The sequence below is a fragment of the Heteronotia binoei genome, chromosome 10, assembly GCF_032191835.1.
Source record: "Heteronotia binoei isolate CCM8104 ecotype False Entrance Well chromosome 10, APGP_CSIRO_Hbin_v1, whole genome shotgun sequence".
NCBI classification, from domain to species: domain Eukaryota; kingdom Metazoa; phylum Chordata; class Lepidosauria; order Squamata; family Gekkonidae; genus Heteronotia; species Heteronotia binoei.
The window spans coordinates 92,066,394-92,093,098 of record NC_083232.1 but is presented as its reverse complement, the minus strand read 5'-3'; the positions used below and the strand labels follow the sequence as shown (position 1 = coordinate 92,093,098).

The 26,705-nt window shown below is 46.0% G+C and overlaps 1 protein-coding gene across 1 annotated transcript in view; it reads right to left on the bottom strand.

Moving 5' to 3' along the window:
* Positions 1–26,705, bottom strand: part of ABCA13 (ATP binding cassette subfamily A member 13) — a 388,752-nt gene that overhangs the window by 257,289 nt on the left and 104,758 nt on the right. Inside the window, exons 20-23 of the mRNA XM_060247734.1 lie at positions 17,181–17,375; positions 13,780–13,944; positions 5,962–6,139; positions 2,112–2,251 (exon numbers count right to left, since the gene is read on the bottom strand). Of these exons, the coding sequence (XP_060103717.1) occupies positions 2,112–2,251; positions 5,962–6,139; positions 13,780–13,944; positions 17,181–17,375 (678 nt within the window). The remainder of the gene's footprint in view (positions 1–2,111; positions 2,252–5,961; positions 6,140–13,779; positions 13,945–17,180; positions 17,376–26,705) is intronic.

Sequence of the window (26,705 nt, the reverse complement as noted above, 5' to 3'; positions counted from 1 at the left end):
CCGGGAGGATTGGCTACATCAGGGGTGTGTGGCCTAATATGCAAAGGAGTTCCTGCTACAAAAAAAGTTCTGATGATCCACAGCTCGCCCAAGGTTTTTTTGGTGCCCTAGGCAAATTCTGACCTTGGCATCCATCTATTCCAGCATTCCATTTTTTATGGTGGCTAACCAGACGTTTTTGAGAACCCAACAAACATTGTACAAAGGGTGCAACTGCCCTCACTATGAACCCCAAAAAACTGGTGTTCCAACATACACAGCCTTTGAACATGGAGGTTCCATTTCAGCCTTTGACCTCCCCCTCCTTCTCCATGACATCACTTTTTTTTTGCAGCAAGAACTCCTTTGCATATTAGGCCACGCACGCCTGACATTGCTAATCCTCCTGGAGTTTATAGTAGGCCCTGTACGAAGAGCCCTGTAAGATCTTGGAGGATTGGCTACATCTTCTCATAGTCCCTGGTCCTAAGGATGCCTGGTTGAATTCAACAAGGACCTTTTTTGGTCTGGACCCCTACCTGGTGGAATGAGGTTTCACAGGACCTGTAAGATGGAGCGCTTCCATCGGGTTTTTCATTAATCCAGCGGGTCTCCTTTGAAAGTCATCACTCCCCCCGCCCCACACACACACACGCCGCATTTCACCATTAAGGTATTTATATTCATCAGTCTCATGCTGTTGGGTAGTTTTGCCGCCTACATCTGTAAGATGGTTTATCGTGCAGCTCCTGGTTTTGTAATGCTTGCTTTTATGATATTATTTTAACTCTGTTTGATTTTACTGTTGTGAGCCCCCCCCGGGCCCGCTTGCAGGATAGGGCAGGATATAAATCCAAAAATTAAATTAGATCAGGGATGTGCGGTAGGGCTGCCAAGTCCCCTGAAGCCTCTGGCAGGGGAATGTTTTTGCACGTACTTTGTGTGTGCTGTGCAACGACATCATTCGGAAATGACATAATTGAGCCGGCGACATTCCGCACCGGCTGCTCTAAGAGCTTCTGGCAAAATTCTATGGTCTTCCCAGACGCTCTAGCAATGTGGGAAAGAAAACTCTATGGTATGTGCAACGTCGCTGGCGTGATGACGTCGCTTTTGAGCGACGTCATCATGCCGGCAACATCGAGGGAGAATCCCCCCGCCGGCCCAATGGAAGCCAGCAGGTTGGGAACCTCCAGGGTAGGAGAACCCCCACACGGCCTGGGAACTTGGTAGCCCTAATATGTGGCCTAATAGGCAAAGGAGTTCCTGCTACAAAAAAAACCGCCCCTAAGTGTCTAAGAAACTCACTTCAGTAACCACCAGGATATGTTTTACTTGAACATCATGTATACGCCGTGAAGAAAAACATAGCACCCAACGTATAACATGGAAGATGCTGTTTCCAGGGACAGATCTTGGGTTCCACATAACCCAATTGCTATAGTGGGGGCAGGAGAGGGACAGTTTGCCTGTTCGGGAGCAGCTAGCGAGGAGACAGACGTTTGGGTCGGCCAGCTAATTGGTAAAAGAGGGTTTCAAGAGACTGAAGAGGTGGCCAAGTTGCCCCAGGATTTCCAACAATTTACAGTTGACACAAAATAATTGTCCCTTTTTTTTGAAAAAGAAAAGTAAATACAATATGCACACAGGCCAATAAGAATAGTGGAGGAGACGCACTCAGGCAGAGAGAAGGTGACAGGGTATAGACCAATTGCATCGGATTTCAGAAGCGAACCATGGTCGGTATTTGGACGGGAGATCACCAAAGAAGACTCTGCAGAAGAAGGCAATGGCCAACCACCTCTGGTTTTCCCTTGCTTTGAAAGCCCCTTGCTGGGCTTGCCATAAGTCTTGGGTGGGAGACCACCAAGGAAGACTCTGCAGAGGAAAGCAATGGCAAACCACCTCTGCTTCTCATTTGCCTTGAAAGCCCCTTACTGGGCTCACCATAAGTCTTGAGTGGGAGACCACCAAGGAAGACTCTGCAGAGGAAGGCAATGGCAAATCACCTCTGCTTCTCCCTTGCTTTAAAAGTCCCTTGCTAGGATCATCAGTCAGTCGCAACTGGACAGCATTTGTGTACATAAATGCAATCAGAAACATGAGAGTCATTATCATGCAGGTGTCCTTACCTTTTGCATCACCAAATTAATATTCTTTGTATTGGGAGTATACAGTATCTTTCCATGCAACAGTGGCTTGAGGAAGGTCCAAATCAAAGCCCCGTTAGGAGATTGTAAAATTTCCTGATAGAGCTGCAAGCAAAATTGTGCTGCAGTAATAAACAAACAAAAAGACCGACATTTTAAAAACACGCACATGCAAAAGAAGTATTTAACAACTGGGTTGCTTTTAGCATGGGCTATAAGAACCAGAGAACATTTTTTGGAAATTTGAAAAATTAACCCAAACCAAGATTTGTCTGCATAATACACTGTGGTTTAGACAGCTGTTATCTGGAATATTCGTCTCGCAAAAAGGAATAAATCACAATACTGGTTTGTCGAGAGAATGAGTGCGAAAGATTGTAAAGCACTCTGCTCATTAGAAGGGCTCTCTGCAAATGCATCATCACAACTGGGCTATATTTGGAAAAAAAAGTAAAGCAGTTTTGTCAATACTTTCAGTCATTGTGAGTTTTATTTAATACATCTGCAAAGAATTTGTAGGGGAACAGAGGAGACGTCATGTTGGCCGATGCACAAATTACAGAGTACTCAAGATGGGTGAGCAGCCCCTACCCTTGCACAGGTGCCCCAACTTAGACTGGGACAATGTTGGGTGTCAGGGCTTCTTTTGCAGCAGGAACTCCTTTGCATATTACGCTACGCCCCCCTGATGCAGCCAATCATCCAAGAGCTTACAGGAGGCCCTGTAAGAAGAAGAGCCCTGTAAGCTCTTGAAGGATTGGCTACATTAGGGGTGTGTGGCCTAATATGCAAAGGAGTTCCTGCTAAAAAAAAAAAGCCCTGGTGTGTGTGGAGAAGATGATTCAGCCTTCACTCAGCACTGTTGTCTCGAGTTGGGGGCGCCGCTTGGCCTTTTGGGGCAACCTTTGTGTTCTCTCAGATCCCTCCCACAGGACAAATGGCCCTGGGGCACTTTAGGTCAGGGGAACAGTATGAGGAAGAGGGCAAAAATTTATTCTCCATGTGTGCCCAAGTTCCAGTTCAAATCAGGTACCATGTATGTAAAAACTGTGAAAACCCTACAACTCACACCTGGCTGTTACGCAGTGTGGGGCCCCTCAATTTGACCTGTGTATTCCATAATGTGTGAATCAGTCTTTGTGGTCTGCAGAAGACTATAACAGCTGAATCACAATCGGACGAACGCGCCCAAACAGCAAGGAATTTCCTGAATTATCTCTGTCTTCTCAAGGTTTCAAAAATTGCGCGGGCAGGATAAAGCATCTACTTTGCAACCAGACGATCTCAAGTTCACTGCCTGACATTGGAATTTTAAAGGAACAGATAGTAGGTGTGAGTAGAAGACCTCTGACTGAAACCCTGGAAAGGAGACAGTACTGACTAGCAGACCAAGGATCCAACTCAGTATAAGGCAGCTTCATGTGTTGGGACATAAGAACATAAGAGAAGCCAATGGCCTGTCCAGTCCAACACTCTGTGTCACACAGTGTCACACAGTGGCCAAAAAAACCAAGTGCCATCAAGAGGTCCACCAGTGGGGTAGAAGCTTTAGGCGCATGGGAGGTGTTTGGAAACCAGCCGGCTCAAACATAAGTGAAGCCATGTTGGATCAGGCCAATGGCCCATCCAATCCAACACTCTGTGTCACACAGTTGCCAAAAAAACCAAGTGCCGTCAAGAGGTCCACCAGTGGGGTAGAAGCTTAAGGCACATGGGAGGTGTTTGGAAACCAGACGGCTCAGACATAAGAACATAAGTGAAGCCATGTTGGATCAGGCCAATGGCTCAACCAATCCAACACTCTGTGTCACATAAGAGAAGCCCTGTTGGATCAGGCCAATGGCCCATCCAGTCCAACACTCTGTGTCACATAAGAACATAAGAGAAGCCCTGTTGGATCAGGCCAATGGCCCATCCAGTCCAACACTCTGTGTCACAGAAGAACATAAGAGAAGCCCTGTTGGATCAGGCCAATGGCCCATCCAGTCCAACACTCTGTGTCACACAGTGGCCAAAAAAACCAAGTGCCATCAAGAGGTCCACCAGTGGGGTAGAAGCCCTCCCACTGTGCCCCCCCAAGCACCAAGAAAACAGAGCATCACTGTCCCAGACATAAGAACATAAGAGAAGCCATAAGAACATAAGGATACTTGCCTAATGACCTCTAACTGCTGGAAGCTACTAGCTACAGAAGATCCTACTGGAGGGGAGGGAGCCACAAACAGTTGGGCAGTTGTAATGTAGCCCACAAAATAGATGGACCGTGCCATCCTAAGCAGTTTTACATTATTCTAAGACCGCTGATTTCTATGGACTTCAAAGGGAACAATTGGCTGGTTCTGGGCTGGCAGCTTGGGGCGCATGGGAGGTGTTTGGTGTTTGGAAACCAGCCGGCTCAAAAAGGAGCAGCCAAATCCCCTCCACACATCCCAGCACAAGGCGCCCCTATCCCACCCATGGGGTGCCTTGCCACGGTCAGACAGCTGCAGCACACCATTCCGCCTTGCTTGGGCGCTTCCATGTCCAGACGTTGAAAAGGCGATTGGTGCGCAGCTCAGAAATTTGCCACCGCTTCGAAAGTGGGACCTTTTTGAGCTGCTTTCAGGACACCGGAGGACGAGGCGAGTACGGGACCAGGGCGGGTGGCAGAGGTGCATGTTTGGATGTGCTTTTCTGATTGGTTTCCAAGGCATCCCTGGGTCGCCTTAAACTGCCGGTCCGGAACCAGCCATTCAGGTTAGGATGGCACTGGTAGTCAGCAAAAAAAGCAGCCGGGAGGAAATGCTAAGTTGTACTTGAGGGTGTGGGAGAGGGACTGATACGACTTTAAAACAAATATTTACCAGTATCCATGCCTGTTTCCTCCTTAACTTACTTTAAAAAAAAATACAAAAGCACCTTAGCAGTGTAATCCCAAACAGAGGCACCTGCTTCTTAGTTTATTGATTTCCATGAATTTAGAGGTAGGTCAGCTGTTTAGGATTGCACTGAAAGTCCCCCAGTTCTTTCTCTCCTCACAAGGAAGCTGACCTTGTCACAGACTTGTCAGTCCCCAGGTCCCAGCAAGAGATCTCTCACTTTTGCAGGCTCCTTCCTTCAGCTGGTCGGTAGGGGGAAGCCGCCCCCCCTCCCCCAACAGCCTCCATGTGTCTGCAAACCTCAGAAGGCTTAACAGGACACTGGGGACAGCTTTCTTTAAGAAAGGTGTGTGTGCCTTTAAATCTTAGAGCCAGGCTGAATGGGGGCGGTGCAAGCCTGAAGAACAACATGCCTGTTGAAAGGGAAGGGAAGGAGCCCAGAACCTCCATTTGGTTTACAATCTTTTCAGAAGTTGTTTGCACAGGAAAGGATAAACTAGAACCTTTGGTTTCCTTGTGTTAGTCTGAAGAACTTGGAACTTCAGCAACTCATGAGTAAATCGCCCCAGTGAAACCGCACAAGTGCAGGATTGCAAACTGTTTATTTTGGCTGCGTGCTCTCCCCCCCCCCACCCCCTTTGTGTGAGAGAGTGTGTGTACACAGGAAATGCAGCTGGTTGGGATGAGGAAATGAAGATTGTATTCAGGGGAACTGTACTGCTGTATTTTTACTTATTTAATTTAGGGAATGTGAAAGTCTCCTGGCTCCACTCCCAAAGTCCGCAGATATTTTCTGAGTTAGACTTGGCAACCCTACCTTGTCACAGCAGCTGCCAAACCTGTCATTTACAAAAGGAAGAGGGAGCAGAAACCATATTGACTCTTCAATGCATGCGGCTAAATTGAAAATCAGCCCTAATTGCGAAGTATGGAAACCAATGCATTCCCATACAAATGATTCCTACAGCTCTTACTTGAGTCTTCAGGAATGCTGAATTTTGCCATGTCCTCCTCCAGCACTTCAGTGATTCGAGGCATGTCAATGAACATATTTGTGCTGCTGAAGAATGAAGAGTCTTCTTTGCAGACTCCTTTAATGAGCGATTGCAGCGAACCCACAGTAAGACTTCTGAATTGCCTGTTTTGGAAGATCTAGAAGAAAGATGGTTAGGACATGGGAAATCACTAAAGGATAGCAGGGGGGAGAAAAACTCATCATTATCTCAAGTGGTCATCCATCATCTTAAAGCTGTCGTAGCTACAGAGATAGGTCAAATGACTCGACGTCTGTAGAGGTGGGTTTTAAAAATGTCAAAAAAATTTAACCAGGGGTGGAATTCTAGCAGGAGCTCCTTTGCATATTAAGCCACACACTTCTGATGTAGCCAATCCTCCAAGAGCTTTAAAAAAAGAGCCTTGTAAGCTCTTGGAGGATTGGCTACATCAGGGGGTGTGTGGCCTAATATGCAAAGGAGCTCCTGCTAGAATTCCACCCCTGGTCGAAAATATCTACAAAACCGTTCTGTGTTCTTTTTGGTCCCCCTGAAAACTGGTATTAAAGATGGTGTTTCGACTGCAGTGCCTTCACACGGAGCTTGACAAAGTGCATGACTAATTTTTCTGGAAAATTACGTTTTAGATGGTTCAGCAACGAAGAGAGTGTCAACATTAGGCTGCCACCTTCCAGAATTACATCTGATCTCCAGACAATGGACCTTTGTTCCCCCGGAGAAAATAGCTGCTTTGGAAGGTGGATTCTATGGCATTACATCCTGTCAAAGGCCCTCCCTTCCTCAAACTTTCCCCTCTCTAGGCTCCACCCCCAAAATCTCCAAGAATTTCCCAGCCTGGAACTAACAACCCTTCTTAAAGTGTGCTGTTTTACTGATGTTCATATGAGCTGAACACACTAACCTATAAACTGTAACCAAATAATCTGTGTTCTACAACACAGAAAGGAGAACTAAGCTAAGGTCCTAGTCCACTGGAAACTTCTTTGTGCAAGACCCAGGGCTTTTTTTGAGCAGGAACATGCTGGAATGCAGTACCAGCTGGCTTGGCATTGGGGTGTGGCCTAATATGCAAATTAATTCCTGCTGGGCTTTCTCTACAAAAAAAAAAGTCCTGCAGGAAACAATGGTGGCATCAGGGGGTGTGGCCTAATATGCAACTGAATTCCTGCTGGGCTTTCTCTACAAAAAAAGTCCTGCAGGAAACAATGGTGGCATCAGGGGGTGTGGCCTAATATTCAAATGAGTTCCTGCTGGCAAGACCCATTTGTTTAGGGCCAGTAAACCATTTTTTTTTAAATTGTGCTTAGCAATGAATCATGTTCTTTTGTAAGGATTAAATAATTTATCACTTTTACTTGAATAAATGTACATATTAATCAGACTCTAAGAAAGCCTCAGTTTTGACATACCAGGGGAAGAGTCAGGTAATTTGAATTAAATTAGCAAAAGCTCACTTCCTGTAAGGAGAGCCCTCAATTTTTTTTACATTTTCATTCACAGTAACATGCCAGAGACCAAAGAGCCTCACAAATTAGAAAATGTGCCCTGAACACACACCCATAGTCATTAAAATATGCCCTCACTGATTCAGGATGGCCCAAGTAGTTAAACTAATTAAAGCATATGGCTCTTATTTAGCTCAATGGTCTTGTTCAGCCAGGGTCACGGCTGCAGAGGAAATGCAGTCTGGTCCTCCCAAAAGATATTCTAGGCTTTTTCCCTGATTCTGCAGCTTTAATTCCAACAAAATGAACTTTACAGTACATCTGCACTACAAACGTTTATCAGTTTAGCTGTGACAGCTTCCCCCAATGACTCCTGGGAATTATATTGTGCATAGATGCATAGTTTCTTTCATAGAACTACAATTCCCAGAGCTCCCTGGAAAGGCCAAAAGCCTGTTAAATTTATTTATTTATTTATTTAAGATTTATATCCCGCCCTTCCCACGAGTGGCTCAGGGCGGCTTCCAACAATTGGTCAAACATAAGATTAGACAATATTTAAATATATAAACAGTTAAACATTTAAAACAGTTAAACCTTAAAAACCAGTAAACATTCCAAATATATATATATAAAACAGGAGTCTGGCAAGCTACATTGAGTTTCTCATCTTAGCTAGGTGTAAGCTAGCCGGAAGAGGGTCATCTTACAGGCCCTGCGGAACTGAACAAGGTCCCGCAGGGCCCTCACCTCCTCTGGCAGCTGATTCCACCATGTAGGGGCCATAACAGAGAAAGTCCTATCTCTGGTGGATTTTAAGCGGGCTTCTTTTGGCCCAGGGATAGTGAGAAGATTTTGAGTTCCCGACCTCAGTACTCTCTGGGGAACATGTGGGGAGAGACTGTCCTTCAGGTAGGCAGGTCCCAGGCCATATAGGGCTTTAAAGGTAATAACCAGCACCTTGTACCGAACTCGGTATATCACTGGAAGCTAGTGCAGGGTCCGAAGACCCGGCCGAATGTGTCCCCATTTTGGAAGACCCAGTAACAGCCGGGCCGCGGCATTCTGCACCAGCTGCAATTTCCGAGTTCGGGACAAGGACAGCCCCATGTAGAGGGCATTGCAGTTGTCTAACCTCGAGGTGACCGTAGCATGGATCACTGTTGCTAGGTCGTCGCGCTCCAGGAAGGGGGCCAGCTGCCTTGCCCGCCTAAGGTGAAAGAACGCGGACTTGGCAGCGGCTGCTATCTGAGCCTCCATCTTTAGAGAAGTCTCCAATAGTACCCCCAAGCTCTTGACCCTGTCCACCGCCGTCAGTGGCGCACCGTCAAAAACTGGTAGGGGGATTCCCCTTCCCGGCCCCCGGAGACCCAAGCAAAGGACCTCTGTCTTCGCAGGATTTAGTCTCAGTCCACTCAGTCTGAGCCACACAGCCATGGCCTGTAGTGCTCGATCAAGATTTTCCGGGGCGCAGACCGGCTGGCCGTCCATCAGTAAATAGAGCTGGGTGTCATCAGCATACTTTTTTTTAGGAGGGGACGGACCACAGCCTCTTTGAGCAGCGTTAGAAAATGCCCTTCCGTCAGGGATCTATTTATGATATCCCGTAGAGGATATCTAAGGTCCCTCTGGCAGGATTTAATAAGCCAGGAAGGGCATGGGTCCAATTTACAAGTTGTTGGGCGAGCCGATAAGAGAATCCTGTCAACTTCCTCCAGGCTGAGGGGGCTAAAACCATCCAGAATATAATCCGAAGACAGACTCAGGGCCTCGGTTTCACTAACTGTCTTAAAACTGGCAGGGGGGTCGGGGCGGAGTGACGCGATTTTATCCTCAAAAATTTTTGCAAAAGCCTCGCAGCCTATTTCCAATTCAATAGAATTTGGTCTGCCTTGCGGCAGCGTCGTAAGTCCTCGAATTATATCGAACAGTTGTGACGGGCGCAAAGTTGCAGACGCAATCTTAGCCGCAAAGAATGCTTTCTTTGCGGATTTGATTGCCATCTCATAGGCCTTCAAACTCTCTCTATAAGATGTTCGGGTTACTTCGTCTTGAGTACGCCGCCATTGCCTCTCCAGTCGTCTGAGTCCCCGCTTTAGTTGCCGCAGCTCCCGGTTAAACCAGGGCGACGGCTTCGAGCGGAGGCACAGAGGGCGCCTGGGTGCGATCTCGATGGCCCTGGAGAGCCCATCGTTCCAGGACTCTACCAGATCATCCAGGGAATCGCCAGTGGGCCAGGTGTCCCGTAGGGCCGTTAGGAACCGTTCCGGGTTAAATCAGTTCCGTTAAATCAGTTTAAGCCTACAGTGTAAAAAAAGGTAAAGGTAGTCCCCTGTGCAAGCACCAGTCGTTTCCGAGTCTGGAGTGACGTTGCTTTCACAATGTTTTCATGGCAAACTTTTTACGGGGTGGTTTGCCCTTGCCTTCCCAAGTCATCTACGCTTTCCCCCCAGCAAGTTGGGTCCTCATTTTACCAGCCTCAGAAGGATGGAAGGCTGAGTCAACCTGGAGCCGGCTACCTGAACCCAGTTTTCGCCAGGATTGAACTCAGGTCGTGAGCAGGGAGCTCAGACTGCAGCACTGCAGCTTTACCACTCTACGCCACGGGGCTCTTTGCCTATAGTGTAGGTCAGGCTTAAGTTTAGGGTTTCTAGCCTCCTGCTGGGGGCAGAGGTTCCCCCGATTTCAGGGCTTCCAACCCACCGGCCCATTATTGGCCAGCGGGGGGGGGGGAGCCCCGCCCCTGAAGAGCTTTGTTGGCGCCCCAACATGCCCAGCACAATGATGTCACCTGGAAGTGACGTAATTGTGCTGGGCACGTCACACAGAGACACTCTAGAATTTTGGTTTAAAAAAACCTCTGCGGCACCATAGAGTTTTTAATCAAACTACTACAGCATCCCTGCGCAATGTGCCCAATGCGATTACATCACTTCCTGGTGATGTCGTTGCACCATGCACACTTCCCCCCAGCAGCCAGGGACAACCTGGCAACTCTACTGAAGTCTCTGTTCCTTTTATTTACAGAAATTGACCATACTGGATAAAAGCAATTACAGTATCAGCATTATCAGATAGATAGGTAGGTAGGTAGGTGATAGATAGATGATAGATAGATAGATAGATAGATAGATAGATAGATAGATAGATAGATAGATAGATAGATAGATAGATAGATAGATATAGATAGGGTTTTTTTGAACAGAAACTCCTTTGCATATTAGGCCACACACCCCTGATGTAGCCAATCCTCCAAGAGTTTACAAGGCTCTTAGTACAGGGCCTACTGTAAGCTCTTGGAGGAGTGGCTACATCAGGGAGGTTTGGCTTAATATGCAAAGGAGTTCCTGCTACAAAAAAAAGCCCTGTAAACATACAAACAAGAAAAGAAGATCAGTGATGAAGACAGAAAGGCGACTTTAAAAAGTAAATGGAAAAGTAATTAACAAGGGGTAGATATTAAATTGCCTAATCAATAAATTATTTCCCCCCTTCAGAGTTTTCATTGAGGACTCTCAGTTACACAGCTGGGCAGAAATTTCCTGGGAAAGGTGAGAAATTATGGCCAGAATGCCATAATACAAAGAGAAGAGCAGAAGCGTTGGCTATTCATGCTGAGCAATACCACATGCACTTCTTCTAAAGCATCCCAAACTAGCTGTTGCCAGAGCTGAGAAACTTAGGTGAACCGCAGGTCAGATTCATTAAAGCTATTCTTATGGACGATTACTTCAGACGTTCACCCTCACCAGAGCTGATGATGGCATTAATCAAAAGGCTGCCATGCTCAACTTTGATTAAGGTCTCTGAAGTTTAAGAGCAGGTCCATGATTGACAAGAAAAATCTGACGGCAAAATTTGCTACCAAGCACTTCTCAGACTGAGTTACTTTGGAATAAATCGGTCAGTTCCCACAATCATGCATGAAAGCTTATACCCAGAATAAAACTTCCCTGGCTTTAAGGTGCCACGGGACTCAAACCTGGCTTTACTTTCCAGGCAACTGACAAAGTTGCATCCCGCCTAACCAGTGTTCCCTCTAAGCTGAGTTAGCGTGAGCTAGCTCACGGATTATTAGCCTCCAGCTCTAGGGTTGCCAAGTCCAATTCAAGAAATATCTGGGGACGTTGGGAGTGGAGTCAGGAGACATTGGGGGTGGAGCCAGGAGCAAGGGTGGGACAAGCATCATTGAACTTCAAAGGGAGTTCTGGCCATCACATTTAAAGGAACTGCACACCCCTCCACTGGAAATAATGAAGGATAGGGGCACCTTCTTTGGGGGCTCATAGAATTGGACCCTCTGGTCCAATCCTTTTGAAACTTGGAGGGTATTTAGGGGAGAGGCACAGGATGCTATGTTGCAAATTTGGTGTCACTACCTCAAACAACAGCCTCCCCAGAGCCCCAGATACCCGCAGATCAATTCTCCATTATACCCTATGGGACTAAGTCTCCAAAGGGAATAATGGAGTGCCCAACAGACATTTCCCTCCCCCCCCACTTTCTGATGACCCTGAAGCAGGGGGAGGGCCTCCAAACTGGGGGATCCCCTGCTCCCACCTGGAGATTGGCAACCCTTCCCAGCTCACATCTTTTTGTCTCAGTTGCAACTTTAATGCCAGTCGCTCACAAAGTGGAAGTTTTGCTCACAAGACTCTGCAGCTTAGAGGGAACATTGTTCCTAACCTTAAATTGCCGGGGTATTTGATCATCCAGCTTGTCAATGACCCACGCGAACGCTTGCGAGGCACAGCTATTATTATGCAGTCGCAGAACTGTAATATGCACATCTATCCTGGAGTAAAAAATAAGTAACCACAAAGCTGTTTGCAGAGATTATGACCTATATATAGCTTTCCAAGACAAAATGTGTTATCGTTATTATTCATTTATACGGGGCCATCAGGCGGCACGCAGAGTATTAGAGAACAAACGTTTACAAACGGGCGTGTGGGGAAAACAGAACCCATGGGAACACTGCAGTTCCACTAGTACGTTTTCAGAGCTGAGCCACGCAAAGCAGGAAAACCATGTGCTGCCCACCTGCCTGGATACGTGCCTTCTTCCATAGGAATGGGCAGAACCCACATTTTTGCTGAACCATTAACTGAACCTGAGCTTTTCTTTTGTAGCAGGAACTCATTTGCATATTAGGCCACACACCCCGATGTAGCCAATCCTCCTGGAGCTTACAGTAGGCCCTGTTAGAAGAGCCCTGCATGTCTCAACGAATATTATTTCCTTGTCTATTGTTACTGTTGGGCAATAATCAAATTCAGTTGAATGGGTGTATTGGCACAGGGAAGAAATGAAATATTAACAGGATCTTTTCTTTTTTTCTTTTTTTTGGTCTATCCTTGATTTTATCCCACATTTAGATGCTTATCATTTTAAATGGCATTTTCTTTTGTTATATAATTGTATTGCCTCCTACTTCCTATTAGAGAGCCAGTTTGGTGTAGTGGTTAAGTGTTCAGACTCTTATCTGGGAGAACCGGGTTTGATTCCCCACTCCTCCACTTGCACCTGCTGGAATGGCCTTGGGTCAGCCATAGCTCTCGCAGAGTTGTCCTTGAAAGGGCAGCTGCTGTGAGAGCCCTCTCCAGCCCCACCCACCTCACAGGGTGTCTGTTGTGGGGGAGGAAGGTAAAGGAGATTGTGAGCCGCTCTGAGACTCTTCGGAGTGGAGGGCGGGATATAAATCCAATATCTTCATCTACCTCACAGGGTGTCTGTTGTGGTGGAGGAAGGTAAAGGAGATTGTGAGCCGCTCTGAGACTCTTCACAGTGGAGGGCGGGATATAAATCCAATATCTTCATCTACCTCACAGGGTGTCTGTTGTGGCGGAGGAAGCTAAAGGAGATTGTGAGCCGCTCTGAGACTCTTCAGAGTGCAGGGCGGGATATAAATCCAATACCTTCATCTACCTCACAGGGTGTCTGTTGTGGGGGAGGAAGGTAAAGGAGATTGTGAGCCGCTCTGAGACTCTTCAGAGTGGAGGGCGGGATATAAATCCAATATCTTCTTCTTCTTCTATTACCTGGATTCCTATGAACAAATGCCTAAGAAAGGTTTCAGTACATATATATTTTCCCAGAAAGAGGCACCACTGAAACATTTTTCAACACCAACCAATAGTCAAGAGTGCCACACATGCACACAAAAACACAAACCCCACCCCACAAAAACAATAGTCAGGAATGCATCCTATATGTTTGTTCAAAAAGATTTTTTTTTAAATCATTTCGGCACGCATCCTAAAACAAGACCCAGACCAAAATCAGCCTTGAACGTTAACCCGAAACTGAAGGGATAGAAAGATCATGTACGTACCAATTGAAAAGCAGAAATATCAAGCACAGAAGTGCTTTTTAGTGTTCGAAGGAATGCAGGAAGGTTTTCGAAGATACGCTGCGCTTTCTTTAGAAGGGAACTGACATTAGATACAACATCCAACAGCATGTCGAGTAACTTGTCTACTTCAGATGGCAGTTTGATCTTAAAGAAAAGAGGGGAAACGTTATCCCAAAATATACACATTTCAGATACTGAGAGTTTATATGTTTTTCGGTATATATTATGCACGGTTTACGACAACGCTGGCGGATCAAGTGAAATTGAATTCTCCATTTCTCACAGCGGCAGTGTTCCCTCTTCCAGTTTTTCCCCTTCAAGTCACAGCCGACTCCTGGTGACCTCAAAGGGTTTTCAAGGCAAGAGATGTTCGGAGGTGGTTTGCCCATTGCCTGCCTCAGTGTGACAATCCTGGGCTTCTTTGGTGGTCTCCCATTCAAGTACTAATAGAGCTGCCAAGCTCCCGGGGCTGAATGGGGGTTTTCCCACCTGGGAGGTTCCCAATCCGCCAGCCCACATTGGGCCGGTGGAGGGAACCTCCCTCGACGTCACCAGTGTGATGACATCACCCGTGAGTGACGTCATTGCACCGACAATTTCACGTGCCAGCCACTCTAGGAGTTTCTAGGGAAACTCTATGGTTTTCCTGGACACTAGCATTTGGGGAGGGAAAACTCTATGGTCCAATAGGTACCAGAAAACAGTCCCCTACCAGAGGCCGCGGGGGCCTTGGCAACCCTAAGTACTAACCGGGGCTGACCCTGCTTAAGTCCCAAGATCTGACAAGATCAAGATAACCTGGGCCATCTAAGTCAGGACCATAGCCAATTGGCTGCCAAATAATCCAAAGATGGTGTCTAGACCAGGGGTGTCAAACTCATGAAGACCAGATCTGACATAAATGAGACCTTGTCGGGCCAGGCCATGTGTGTACCTGTTTAAGATTAAGTAGCAGAGATACAAACTTTATAAAGGACACAGACAAACACAATTAAAGATTTTTTTTAAAAAAAAAACTTAAAACATGCTTAAAACATTAGCACTCGTTGGCCTTAAAGGTTCTTTCTTTATATCTCTCCCATGGGATCCAGGAAACTGGCCAAAGGAAGCTCTGGCTCTTTCCTTCCTTTCCCAGCGAACCAGGAGGGGGAGGAGCCTCAGCCAATAGAAGGAAGAGAGGCTTGGCTCAGTCAGTAGCTCTGCTGTGCGATGGAGAGAGCCTGGCAAAGCAAGCTTTGCCTCTCCCCCTTCCTCTCCAAGAGAGGATCCTCAGCCAATGGAGAAAATAGACATTTTGCTCTGTAGCTCCTGTGCAATTGCGCAAACCTTGCAAAGCAAGCTGTTATGCAGAAGTAAATGAGAGAGAGAGAAAGAGAGAGAAGGAAGCAAATGACAGCAAGTTGCTTGGGGGCCTGAGAGGAGCCCTCTGGCTACCTGATTCATCTCCCAGGCCACAGGTTCAACACCCTTGGTCTAGACTATTCACAAGTGCATAGATTCTACATATAACATGTAGAGCCAGTGAGGTACAATGGATAGTGCTGGACTTTCGTCAGCCAGACCTGCCAACCCATAAAACTCACTGGCTAGAGTTAGCAAAGCTACCATTTCTTAGCCTTACATCTCACAGCATTGTTGTGAGGGAAAAATGGGTTAACCTACCACACGAAATCTTGGAGGATTGGTTTGGATGGGATATAAAGATCAGCCAGTGCACCTAAAAGTTTTATGGAAAAGAGTTTTGCTCAAACAAAAAATGTCACTGTGAGTGCCAAAGGCCTTGGACTACTATTAGCTAATTCTTCAGATTCAAGAAGAAGAAGAAGAAGAAGAAGAAGAAGACTGCAGATTTATACCTCACCCTTCTCTTTGAATCAGAGACTCAGAGCATCTTACAATCTCCTATATCTTCTCCCCGCACGACAGACATCCTGTGAGGTGGGTGGGGTTGAGAGGGCTCTCACAGGAGCTGCCCTTTCAAGGACAACTCCTGTGAGAGCTATGGTTAACCCAAGGCCATTCCAGCAGCTGCAAGTGGAGGAGTGGGGAATCAAACCCGGTTCTCCCAGATAAGCGTCCACACACTTAACCACTACACCAAACTGGACTCATGACTGGGTTTTGGTTTCTTTCTAAGTCCCACTGTGCGGTGTGCAGAAGCAGACAAGAGCACATGTGCTCTTGGCCTGTTCTATGGGGGCACTGAAGCTCACGTCAAAGTGGAGTTGGGGAAGAAACTAAGTGGAACAATCACACCACTCACGTGTTTCCATGGCACGCCAGGGCAATCAGGCAGCCGAAAACCCGCCATGGAAGTGCTTCACCAGGGAAGCCACCAGAATTTACTGGAGGCTATTTAATCCAGTGGGAGTTTTCTTAGCATGAGGTAAGGATGAGAGGGACATGGGAGCCAAATGTGCACATGTGATCATGCCCATTTAATCTACAGGGAAGGGGGTGGCTACGTCAGATCAAACTGCTTGTGTGACTGTACCCCATGGCTAGTAGCCACCAACGGACCTATCCTCTGTGATCTAATTCCCTTTTAAAGACGTTTATTCCTGTGGCCATCATTACATCATCTGGCAACAAATTCCACATTTTAATCACTGTCTTTGTAAAGAAGTAGTCCTAAAAGCTATATAAAATGGGGTGAAAAAAAAAGTAGGAGGGTAGAGAAATAATGTGATATATCTATCAATGTCTAACTAGGACCTGGGAGGCTTGGATTCAAGTTCCCACTCGGCCATGGGTCTCACTGTATGAATGCGAGAACAAAATGGCGGCAGAGGTGCTAAGAAGTGTGTTCACTGCCCTTGGAGGAAAGATGGGATAAATTGGACAACAGTGAACAGAATTAGGAATGTCAAATCCCTTCCCCCACATACAAACACCCCATTTCCAGAAATGCTACTAGTCCTGCACAAAACCTTGTTAACATCCTTCAAAAGTCCCTGTGAAGTTCTGCCTAAGTTACAGACCGCCCAAATACATAAAAATTCACTTCAGGCAATATTCAGTTACAGCTTAGGAATATGGTCTCTGACGAAAGGAGCTTTGACTCTGGAACGCTTATACCCAAAAAATCTTGATCTGTAAGGCGTTACTGATTCAACTCTAGTTTAGGGATATGTGGACCCCACCCTGCCTCAGGACATTTCGCTATCAAAAGATTCCGCAGTTCCCCTGAAAGCCCTCAGATTCGTTGAGTGAGGAGACTCGCTTCAGGTTTTGCTGTAGACCAGATTTCTGTGGCAGCTCTAAGGGACTGTTTTCATTAACTGCGTGATGTCTTTACCTCTCCCCTCCCCACCCCACATGCAGTTTTTCTATCCACGTTCCGAAAGGAGGGGGCGAGATTTAGCACAGACTCTGCTCACCTTATAAACGACATTGCGTACACTGAGGTTCTGCAGGAGGAGTACAGCCATGGTGTACAACTCCTGGGGTGGCAGAGAACAAATTTCCTTCACAGCATCGGCAGCATGGTCTTCTGAGGGAAACGTTAGGAAAGGGCTAAGTGCCTCCACATCACATCTTCCCACCAAAGCGGCTGTGAGAGCACCGGAGAGAAACTGTAAAAACAGCGATAAATATATGTTTAAAGAATAATTTTTATTTATTTATTTAACATATGATTCGTTTATTTAAAAAAATTCCAAGTTATACAGAACTTTGTTGGATGAAGTAGTATCGAGTAGATTAATTCCGTGTATGACAAAATTCTACTATGCATAAAGCACTACGGTATATATAACATTGTAGAACATGCCATGTAGCATTTAAGATAACGTCCAGTTCGTCAATCAATCAATCAATAGATAAATAAATATCTTATTAAGGATAAATTAACTGATAATTGGGCTAGAATTTTTGACTCTGAAGTTAAGAATAATGCCTTGCTCCATCCCAAGTCAAACGAAAGGGAATATTTAAATAAAAAGAGAAAGAGGGGATAGCATACGTTAGAAAGAATAAATTTAAATAATAATTTAAATATTAACTGAAGGAGAGAAGGCGAAAATGACAGTGACAATATCATCTTAAAAGGTAGGACCAGAACCAATGAGTTGAAATTAAATCAAAAGAGTTTCCGGCTCAACATTACGAAGAACTTCTTGACCGTTAGAGCAATTCCTCAGTGGAACAGGCTCCCTCGGGAGGTGGTGGGCTCTCCTTCCTTGGAGGTTTTTAAACAAAGGCTAGATGGCCATCTGACAGCAATGAAGATCCTGTGAATTTGGGGTAGGTATTTGTGAGTCCTGCATTGTGCAGGGGGTTGGACTAGATGACCCTGGAGGTCGCTTCCAACTCTATGATTCTAAGAGTAGCAACAGTGGAGTCCAGGCACACTCCCAAAGTGGTCCCTCTCCCCAATTTATGCTCAGAGTAGGGTTGCCAATCCCCAGGTGGGGGCAGGGGATCCCCCAGTTTGGAGGCCCTCCCCCCACTTCAGGGTCGTCAGAAAGCGGGGGGGGGGGAGGGAAATGTCTTCTGGGAACTCTATTATTCCCTATGGAGATATATTCCCATAGAAAATCATGGAGAATTGATCTGCGGGTATCTGGGGCTCTGGGGGGGCTGTTTTTTGGGGTAGAGGCACCAAATTTTCAGTATAGCATCTAGTGCCTCTCCCCAAAATACCCCCGAAGTTTAAAAAATATTGGACCAGAGGGTCCAATTCTGTGAGCCCCAAACGAAGGTGCCCCTATCCATTATTTCCTATGGAAGGAAGGAATTGCAAAGCTGTGATGTCCCTTTAAATGTGATGGCCAGAACTCCCTTTGGAGTTCAATTATGCTTGTCACAGCCTTGATCTTGGCTCCACCCCTAATATCTCCTGGCTCCACCCCCAAAGTCTCCTGGCTCCCCCCCCCCAAGTCCCCAGATATTTCTCAAATTGGACTTGGCAACCCTAGCTCAGAGACAAAAAAAAGTATCACTTATTTGTAGGCCTTTGTGCAGACGGCGGTCTTGGGGAACAATGGGTTGTTGTTCCCTGTGTGCGTTTTCAGAAGATATAAACCGTTCATCCGTTTCGTCAACAGGGGTCGACATTGCCACATGAGGTCAGGCATTTTAGTTTATTCGATTTGTATCCCACACTCCCCGCCAAAGCAGGCTCCGCTTTTACCTGAACGTTCAATATTTATAACATGCTTATTATCATGCATTTTGTTAAGTCTTTTGAGCCATGCAATGGAGGTTATAAAAGGAATTTTCCCATGTATTGATGAGCCTGATCTCATCAGATCTGGGAAGTTAAGCAAGGTCAGCCCTGGTTAGTACTTGGAAGGGAGACCACCAAGGGTTTTTTTTTTGTAGCAGGAGCTCCTTTGCATATTAGGCCAGACACCCCTGATGTAGCCAATCCTCCTGGAGCTTACAGTAGGCCCTGTAAGAAGAGCCCTCTAAGCTCTTGGAGGATTGGCTACATCAGGGGTGTGTGGCCCAGGGGTAAAATTCTAGCAGAAGCTCCTTTGCATATTAAGGCACACCCCCTGATGCAGCCAATCCTCCTGGAGCTTACAGTAGGCCCTGTATGAAGAGCCCTGTCAGCTCTTGGAGGATTGGCTACATCAGGGGTGTGTGGCCCAGGGGTGGAATTCTAGCAGAAGCTCCTTTGCATATTAAGGCACACCCCCTGATGCAGCCAATCCTCCTGGAGCTTACAGTAGGCCCTGTAAGAAGAGCCCTCTCAGCTCTTGGAGGATTGGCTACATCAGGGGTGTGTGGCCCAGGGGTGGAATTCTAGCAGAAGCTCCTTTGCATATTAAGGCACACCCCCTGATGCAGCCAATCCTCCTGGAGCTTACAGTAGGCCCTGTAAGAAGAGCCCTCTCAGCTCTTGGAGGATTGGCTACATCAGGGGTGTGTGGCCCAGGGGTGGAATTCTAGCAGAAGCTCCTTTGCATATTAAGGCACACCCCCTGATGCAGCCAATCCTCCTGGAGCTTACAGTAGGCCCTGTATGAAGAGCCCTCTAAGCTCTTGGAGGATTGGCTACATCAGGGGTGTGTGGCCTAATGTGCTACAAAGAAAGGCCTGGAGACCACCAAGCAAACCCAGCGTCACAATGCAGAAGCAGGCAATGGCAAACCACCTCTGAATGTTTCTTGCCTTGAAAATCTTTTGAGGTTGCCGTAAGTTGACTGTGACTTGATGGCACTTCCCCCCCACACACACACACACACTGATCTCACACTCTAAACCACCCAAGTTCACCCCTAGACCCACAAAAACTGGTCAGGCTCCACCCACTGAACACCAAAGAGAACATAGATCCCAGTAGGCAGCCGTGTTGGTCTGAAGCAATAGAACAAAGCAGCAGACAAGCGCACCTTTAAGACCAGCTAAGTTTTATTCAGAATGTAAGCTTTCATACGCTCTTAAGCAGACTTCATCAGACAAATGGGAATGGCAAGCAGCAATTCTTAATATAAGTGGGCAGTGTAGAATCATGGGGATGTTTTTAGCAGATTAAAAGAATCACAAATAGGGATCTTGGTTTGTTAGTGTTAGGACAAAACAGGGCTGTAAAAACCCTGGAGGGTGATAAAGAGCAAACTGATTCTACACTGCCCACTTATATTAAGAACTGCTGCTTCCATTCCCATTTGTCTGATGAAGTCTGCTTAAGAGCATACGAAAGCTTTCATTCTGAATAAAACTTAGCTGGTCTTAAAGGTGCACTTGTCTACTGCTTTGTACCAAAGAGAACAGCGTCCGCTGGCCCTAACCCATCAACTCAGGCCTGATTCTGTCCACTGACCCAAGACTTTTCAGAACTAAGTTAGCAATTGAACAAAGCAAGAGTCGAGTTTCCCCTTCAAGACCAACAAAGTTTTATTCAGAATGCCAGCTTTCGTGTGCTAGAAGCACGCTTCATCAGACAACAGTATGGAATGGCAAGCAGTCCTAAATATAGAGAAAGTGGGCAGTGAGTTAGTATGCAGAGTCATGGAAGTTTTTTTTTTTAGCAGATTTAAAGTGTCACAAGTTGGGGGTCTGGTGTTTGTTGAATAAAACTTTGTTGGTCTTAAAGGGGCCACTTGACTCTTGCTTTGTTCTACTGCTTCAGACCAACACAGCCGCCCACCTGGATCTAAGTTAGCAATTGTAAAGGAGACACAAACTTCCCTCTTATAAGAGACCCTCAGACAGAGATGTTTAAAGGACAAAGTCGGAGTGCAGTGGCACCTTTAAGATCAACGACGTCTAATGAAGAAGAAGAAGAAGAAGATATTGGATTTATATCCCGCCCTCCACTCCGAAGAGTCTCAGAGCGGCTCACAATCTCCTTTCCCTTCCTCCTCCACAACAAACACCCTGTGAGGTGGGTGGGGCTGAGAGGGCTCTCCCAGCAGCTGCCCTTTCAAGGACAACCTCTGCCAGAGCTGTGACTGACCCAAGGCCATTCCAGCAGGTGCAAGTGGAGGAGTGGGGAATCAAACCCGGTTCTCCCAGATAAGAGTCCACGCACTTAACCACTACACCAAACTGGCTCTCCACACCAAACTGGCTCTCCACACCAAACTGGCTCTAATGAACATGCACGTGAAAGCTCATACCCAGAATTAAACTCTGTCAGTCTTAAAGGTGCCACTGGACTCAAACGTTGTTCTGTTGCTTGAGACCAACACAGCTACCCACCGGAATCGATCTTCAGAGATGCTTAAAGTGACACAGCGACAGAACCAGTCCTGTCTAAGATCAAGAAGCAACCCTAACGTTCTAATCACTGCTTAAAGGTCAAGGTGCAAGAACCCTGTGCAAGCACCAGTCGTTTCCGACTCTGAGGTGACGTTGCTTTCACAATGTTTTCATAGCAGACTTTTTACAAGGTGGTTTGCCATTGCCTTCCCCAGTCATCTACACTTTCCCCCCAGCAAGCTGGGGACTTATTTGACCAACCTCGGAAGGCTGAGTCCACCTGAGCCGGCTACCTGGACCCAGCTTCTGCTGGGATCAAACTCAGGTCATGAGCAGAGGGCTCCGACTGCAGTACTGCAGCTTTACCACTCTGCGTCACGGGGCTCTTGAACGCATAATACACCCTCAGTTTCTCCTCAGATTTTGTAATTGATTTCTCAAATAGGTTCCGTGGTCATGGAGTAAAGAAGTATGTCCTTTCTTCTGGCCTGAACCTTCTGCCCATCACCTTCTTTGGCTCCCCCTCTTTGAGTTCTGAAGAGTCCCGTGGCGCAGAGTGTTAAAGCTGCAGTGCTGCAGTCCAAGCTCTGCTCACGACCTGAGTTCGATACTGGCGGAAGCTGGGTTCAGCTAGCCACCTTGAGGTCGACTCAGCCTTCCATTCTTCCGAGGTCAGTCAAATGAGTACCCAGTTTGCTGGGGGGAAAGTGTAGAGCACTGGGGAAGGCAATGGCAAGGAAAGGAAAGGTCCCCTGTGCAAGCACCAGTCGTTTCCGACTTTGGGGTGACATTGCTTTCACAACGTTTTCACAGCAGACTTTTTATGGGGTGGTTTGCCATTGCCTTCCCCAGTCATCTACACTTTCCCCCCAGCAAGCTGGGTACTCCTTTTACCGACCTTGGAAGGATGGAAGGCTACCTTGAGCTGGCTACCTGAACCCAGCTTCCACTGGGATCACACTCAGGTCATGAGCAGAGCTTGGACTGCAGTATTCAGCTTACCCCCACTCTGCGCCACGGGGCTTCCTCAATCACTGCTTATTATTAGGCTATTTTCCACAGCATTATGATCTCTAACCCTACTTGGGAGGGCCTCTTGTTAAATATCCTCTTATAACTACCAGCATACACTATACCCCTACACCACTGCCATACACAATCCTGGTCTCCTAAGTAACTCTACTCACTCTCCTTTGGTATTCTGTGGACATAACTTAAAAATTCAATCCTGAAGTGTAGCATTACTCAAAAGAAGAGGGAGTTTCTTGTCAAACTCCTTTTCACTGAATCTTTTCGTCTCCTGCTCGCTATATCAATTAAGAAGCAACAACACTGGTTACTCTCATTACCGAAGAAGCAGGAAAACAAATAGAAATCAACTAAAATTAGAATTATGTTTGTCTTGGAAGAAGATCCCAAATCCAAACTGAATTTTAAACAGCGAAGCTTCCCGATGAACGGGAAAAATGGGCCTGTTTGACTAGCCTTTGCTAGTAGAACACTAGCGACATCCAGTGGCCATTCGACTGATCTGGCAATTCAAATTGCCCTCATTCTTATTTCCCTCTAATGAGCACAGAAATCAATATGCAAAGCTAAGAGAATACAGCTGGTATTCCACGTGCCTTTTAACTGAGCAGAAGAATATAAATTGCTTTGGGACATAATGCCATTCCAAGCCAGATGGACACAGGAAACAAAAAGATATGAGAAGATGGCTTCCGTCGGGTCACATTCAATGTTCCTCTAAGCTAAAGCATCTTGTGAGCAAAAATTCTACTTTGTGAGCTACCGGCATGAAAGTTGTGAGTTGCTGGCATGAAAGTTGTGAGCTGCTGCATAAATTAGTATGCTCTGGGCTAAGACAAAAAGGTGTGAGCTGGAGGCTAAATATCTGTGAGCTAGCTCACGCTAACTCAGCTTAGAGCAGGGGTGTCAAACATGCAGCCCAGGGGCTGAATCAGGGCCCCAGAAAGCTCCTATCAGGCCTCCGAGCAACTGGCTCTTGTCTGTTTCCTACTCCCTCTCTCTTGCTTCCTTCTGCATCTCAGCTTGCTTTGCAAGGCTTGCTCAATCGCGCAGGAGCTACAGAGTAAAACTTCTATTTTTTTTTTCCATTGGTTGAGGCTTCTCCCCCTCCTGGTCCCCTGGGGAAGGAAGGAAAGAGCCAGAGCTTCCTTTGCCCAGTTCCCTGGATCCCGTGGGAGAGATACAAAGAAAGCACCTTTAAGACCAACAAGTGCTAATGTTTTAAGCATGTTTTATTTTAAGGTTTTTTAAAAGTCTTTAGTCGTGTTTGTTTGTATCCTTTGAAAAGTTTATATCTCCGCTACCTAATCTTAAATAGGTACACACATGACATGGCCCGGCCCGGCCCAGCAAGGTTTCATTTATGTCAGATCCGGCCCTCATCACAAATGAGTTCAACACACCTGGCTTAGAGGGAACGCTGGTCACATTCTTGATTCCTGCAAGGTTCTAGGAAACTTTTCCAAATGCATCATAGTGGAGCTGAACTAGAAGAGACGTCACTTTCTTTTTTTTTGCGTTTTAATTGTTTATTTAATTGAAAAAGTAAAGTATAATTATCACAGAGCTTGTCAAACATATATAAGTAAAGAAGAAATGAAAAAAATACGCTATTATTATCCCTAAGGAGGATCCTCTGTGGTTTGTATCAGCTACTGGCATTTTAAACATACCGCAAAAAAAAAAAAGAAAAACAAAATCAAGCAAAAACTTAAAAGTTTCACAGGTTGTCGCTCTAAATCGCTATAGATTCTAATATGTAAAACAGTTTTACAAGTATTACAAAACTTATCATTTAACATTTTTCCTATACAAAATTATGCCCTTTTCCCTCGTACCATCTATAAAATTTCTCCCATTTCATTCTGGCCTCAGATTTGGGGTCCCCTTTCAACATATTCGAAAGTATGTCCATTTCAGCTACATTAAAAATCTTATCAACCACCTCTTCAATTTTTGGGCAATTCTCTTGTCGCCAATGCCTGGCAAAAACTGTCCTTGCCGCGGTGAGGATATACATCATCATATGTATATCTTCTTTGGGGACTACTTTCCTGACAAATGATAATAACATCAGTTCTGGTTTAAATTGTATATCAATTTGCAGTATTGCTTTTAAAAGCTCATAAATCTTTATCCAAAATTTTTTTGTAACCTTACAATTCCACCAAATATGGAAAAAGGAGCCTATTGCCGAACCGCATTTCCAACACTTAGGTGATATAGATTTATCTATTTTTGATAATTGTAGAGGAGTAATGTACCATCTGTGAAAGATTTTTAAAAAATTTTCTCTGAGGTTGATTGGTTTAATGTACTTGTAATTCAATCTCCAATAAGAGGCCCATTGTTCTAAATCTACTGTCTTCTGCAAGTTTTGAGACCACTTTATCATTGATTCTTTAACCAACTCATCTTCCAACTTGATTTGCATCAGATAATTATATACTTTCTTAATTGTTTTATCATCCTCTTTAAATAAAATCTTATCAAAATCATAATTGCCTTTGGTAAAACCCAGGGTGGCATGCAAACCTTTGGTATGTCACTAAAGGACAGAGTTATTTCAAGAACCATCTAATACGTAAAACTATCTATGAGATTTGGTTAAAGGTAAGAAGAATGATCTATGTTAAAACCCCGAGATGGCTATCCCCGGAAGAAGCCTCAATTCTACCCCAATTATGGAGCCCCAACAGGAAGGCTAGATACTTAGATCTACTAGACGAGAAAGACAAGTTTAGAACGAATGAGGATCTCGAAGCCAGAGGGATAAAGTTTGATTGGTGGACGAAGAATCAGATAATAGCGAAATATAATAAGAGACGTCACTTCTGGGGCAGCAAAACGAAAGTAACTCAGAATCCATCCTGCACAGGTGGATCATTCACAAGACCTGCTACCTGAGGATGGAGGACTGGCTGGACAGAGATCTCAGCATGGTGTACAAAGTCAATTGCACATACGGGGGCAGCCACAATTTAGAGAAGAGCCATGCAAGGCAGGAAGAGAGGAGTTAACCCTACAATCCACCAACCCCAAATCCCTTTGACTTTGGTAACTGAAATTAGGTTTCCTACTCCGTTATTAGCATTTTAAATGTCAATAACCTGGAGTCTTGTGTTCAGTTTTGGGCACCACATTTTAAGAAGCTTACGTATATACAAGCTGGACTGGGTCCAGAGGATGCAACGAAGATGGTGAGGGGTCTGGAGACCAAGTCCTGTGAGGAAAGCTTGAAGGAGCTGGGGATGTTTAGCCTGGAGAGGAGGTGGATGAGAGATGATATGATCACCATCTTCAAGTACTTGAAGGGCTGTCATATAGAGGATGGCATGGAATTGTTTTCTGTGGCCCCGGAAGGCAGGACCAGAACCAGTGGGTTGAAATTAAATCAAAAGAGTTCCCGGCTCAACATTATGAAGAACTTCCTGACCATTAGAGTGGTTCCTCAGTGGAACAGGCTTCCTCGGAAGGGGGTGGGCTCTCCTTCCTTGGAGGTTTTTAAACAGAGGTTAGATGGCCTTCTGACAGCAATGAAGATCCTGTGAGTAGATTCATAGAGTAGACCAGGGGACGGATTCATAGAGTAGACCAGGGGTGGCCAACGGTAGCTGTCCAGATGTTTTTTGCCTACAACTCCCATCAGTCCCAGCCATTGGCCATGCTGGCTGGGGCTGATGGAAGGTGTACATATGAACATATGAAGTTGCCTTATACTGAATCAGACCCTTGGTCCATCAAAGTCAGTATTGTCTTCTCAGACTGGCAGCGGCTCTCCAGGGTCTCAAGCTGAGGTTTTTCACACCTATTTGCATGGACCCTTTTTTGGAGATGCCAGGGATTGAACCTGGGACCTTCTGCTTCCCAAGCAGATGCTCTACCACTGAGCCACCGTCCCTCCCCAAGGTGTAGGCAAAAACATCTGGAGAGCTACCATTGGCCACCCCTAGAGTAGACTATTGTGGCTACTAGCCATAGTGACTAAAGGGAACCTCCAGGTTCAAGGACACTAAAACTCTGAATACCAGTGCAAGGAGGCAAGTCCATGGCCTCTATGACCTGTAGCTGGTCCTCTGGTCTGATTTAGCAGGGCTCTTCTGATGTTCTTATGATGGCCTCGGCCTCTCTGCCCTTTTGTTGGCCATCCAGAGGAACTGGTTGGCCACTGTGTGAGACAGGAGGCTGGACTAGATGGACCACTGGTCTGATCCAGCAGGGCT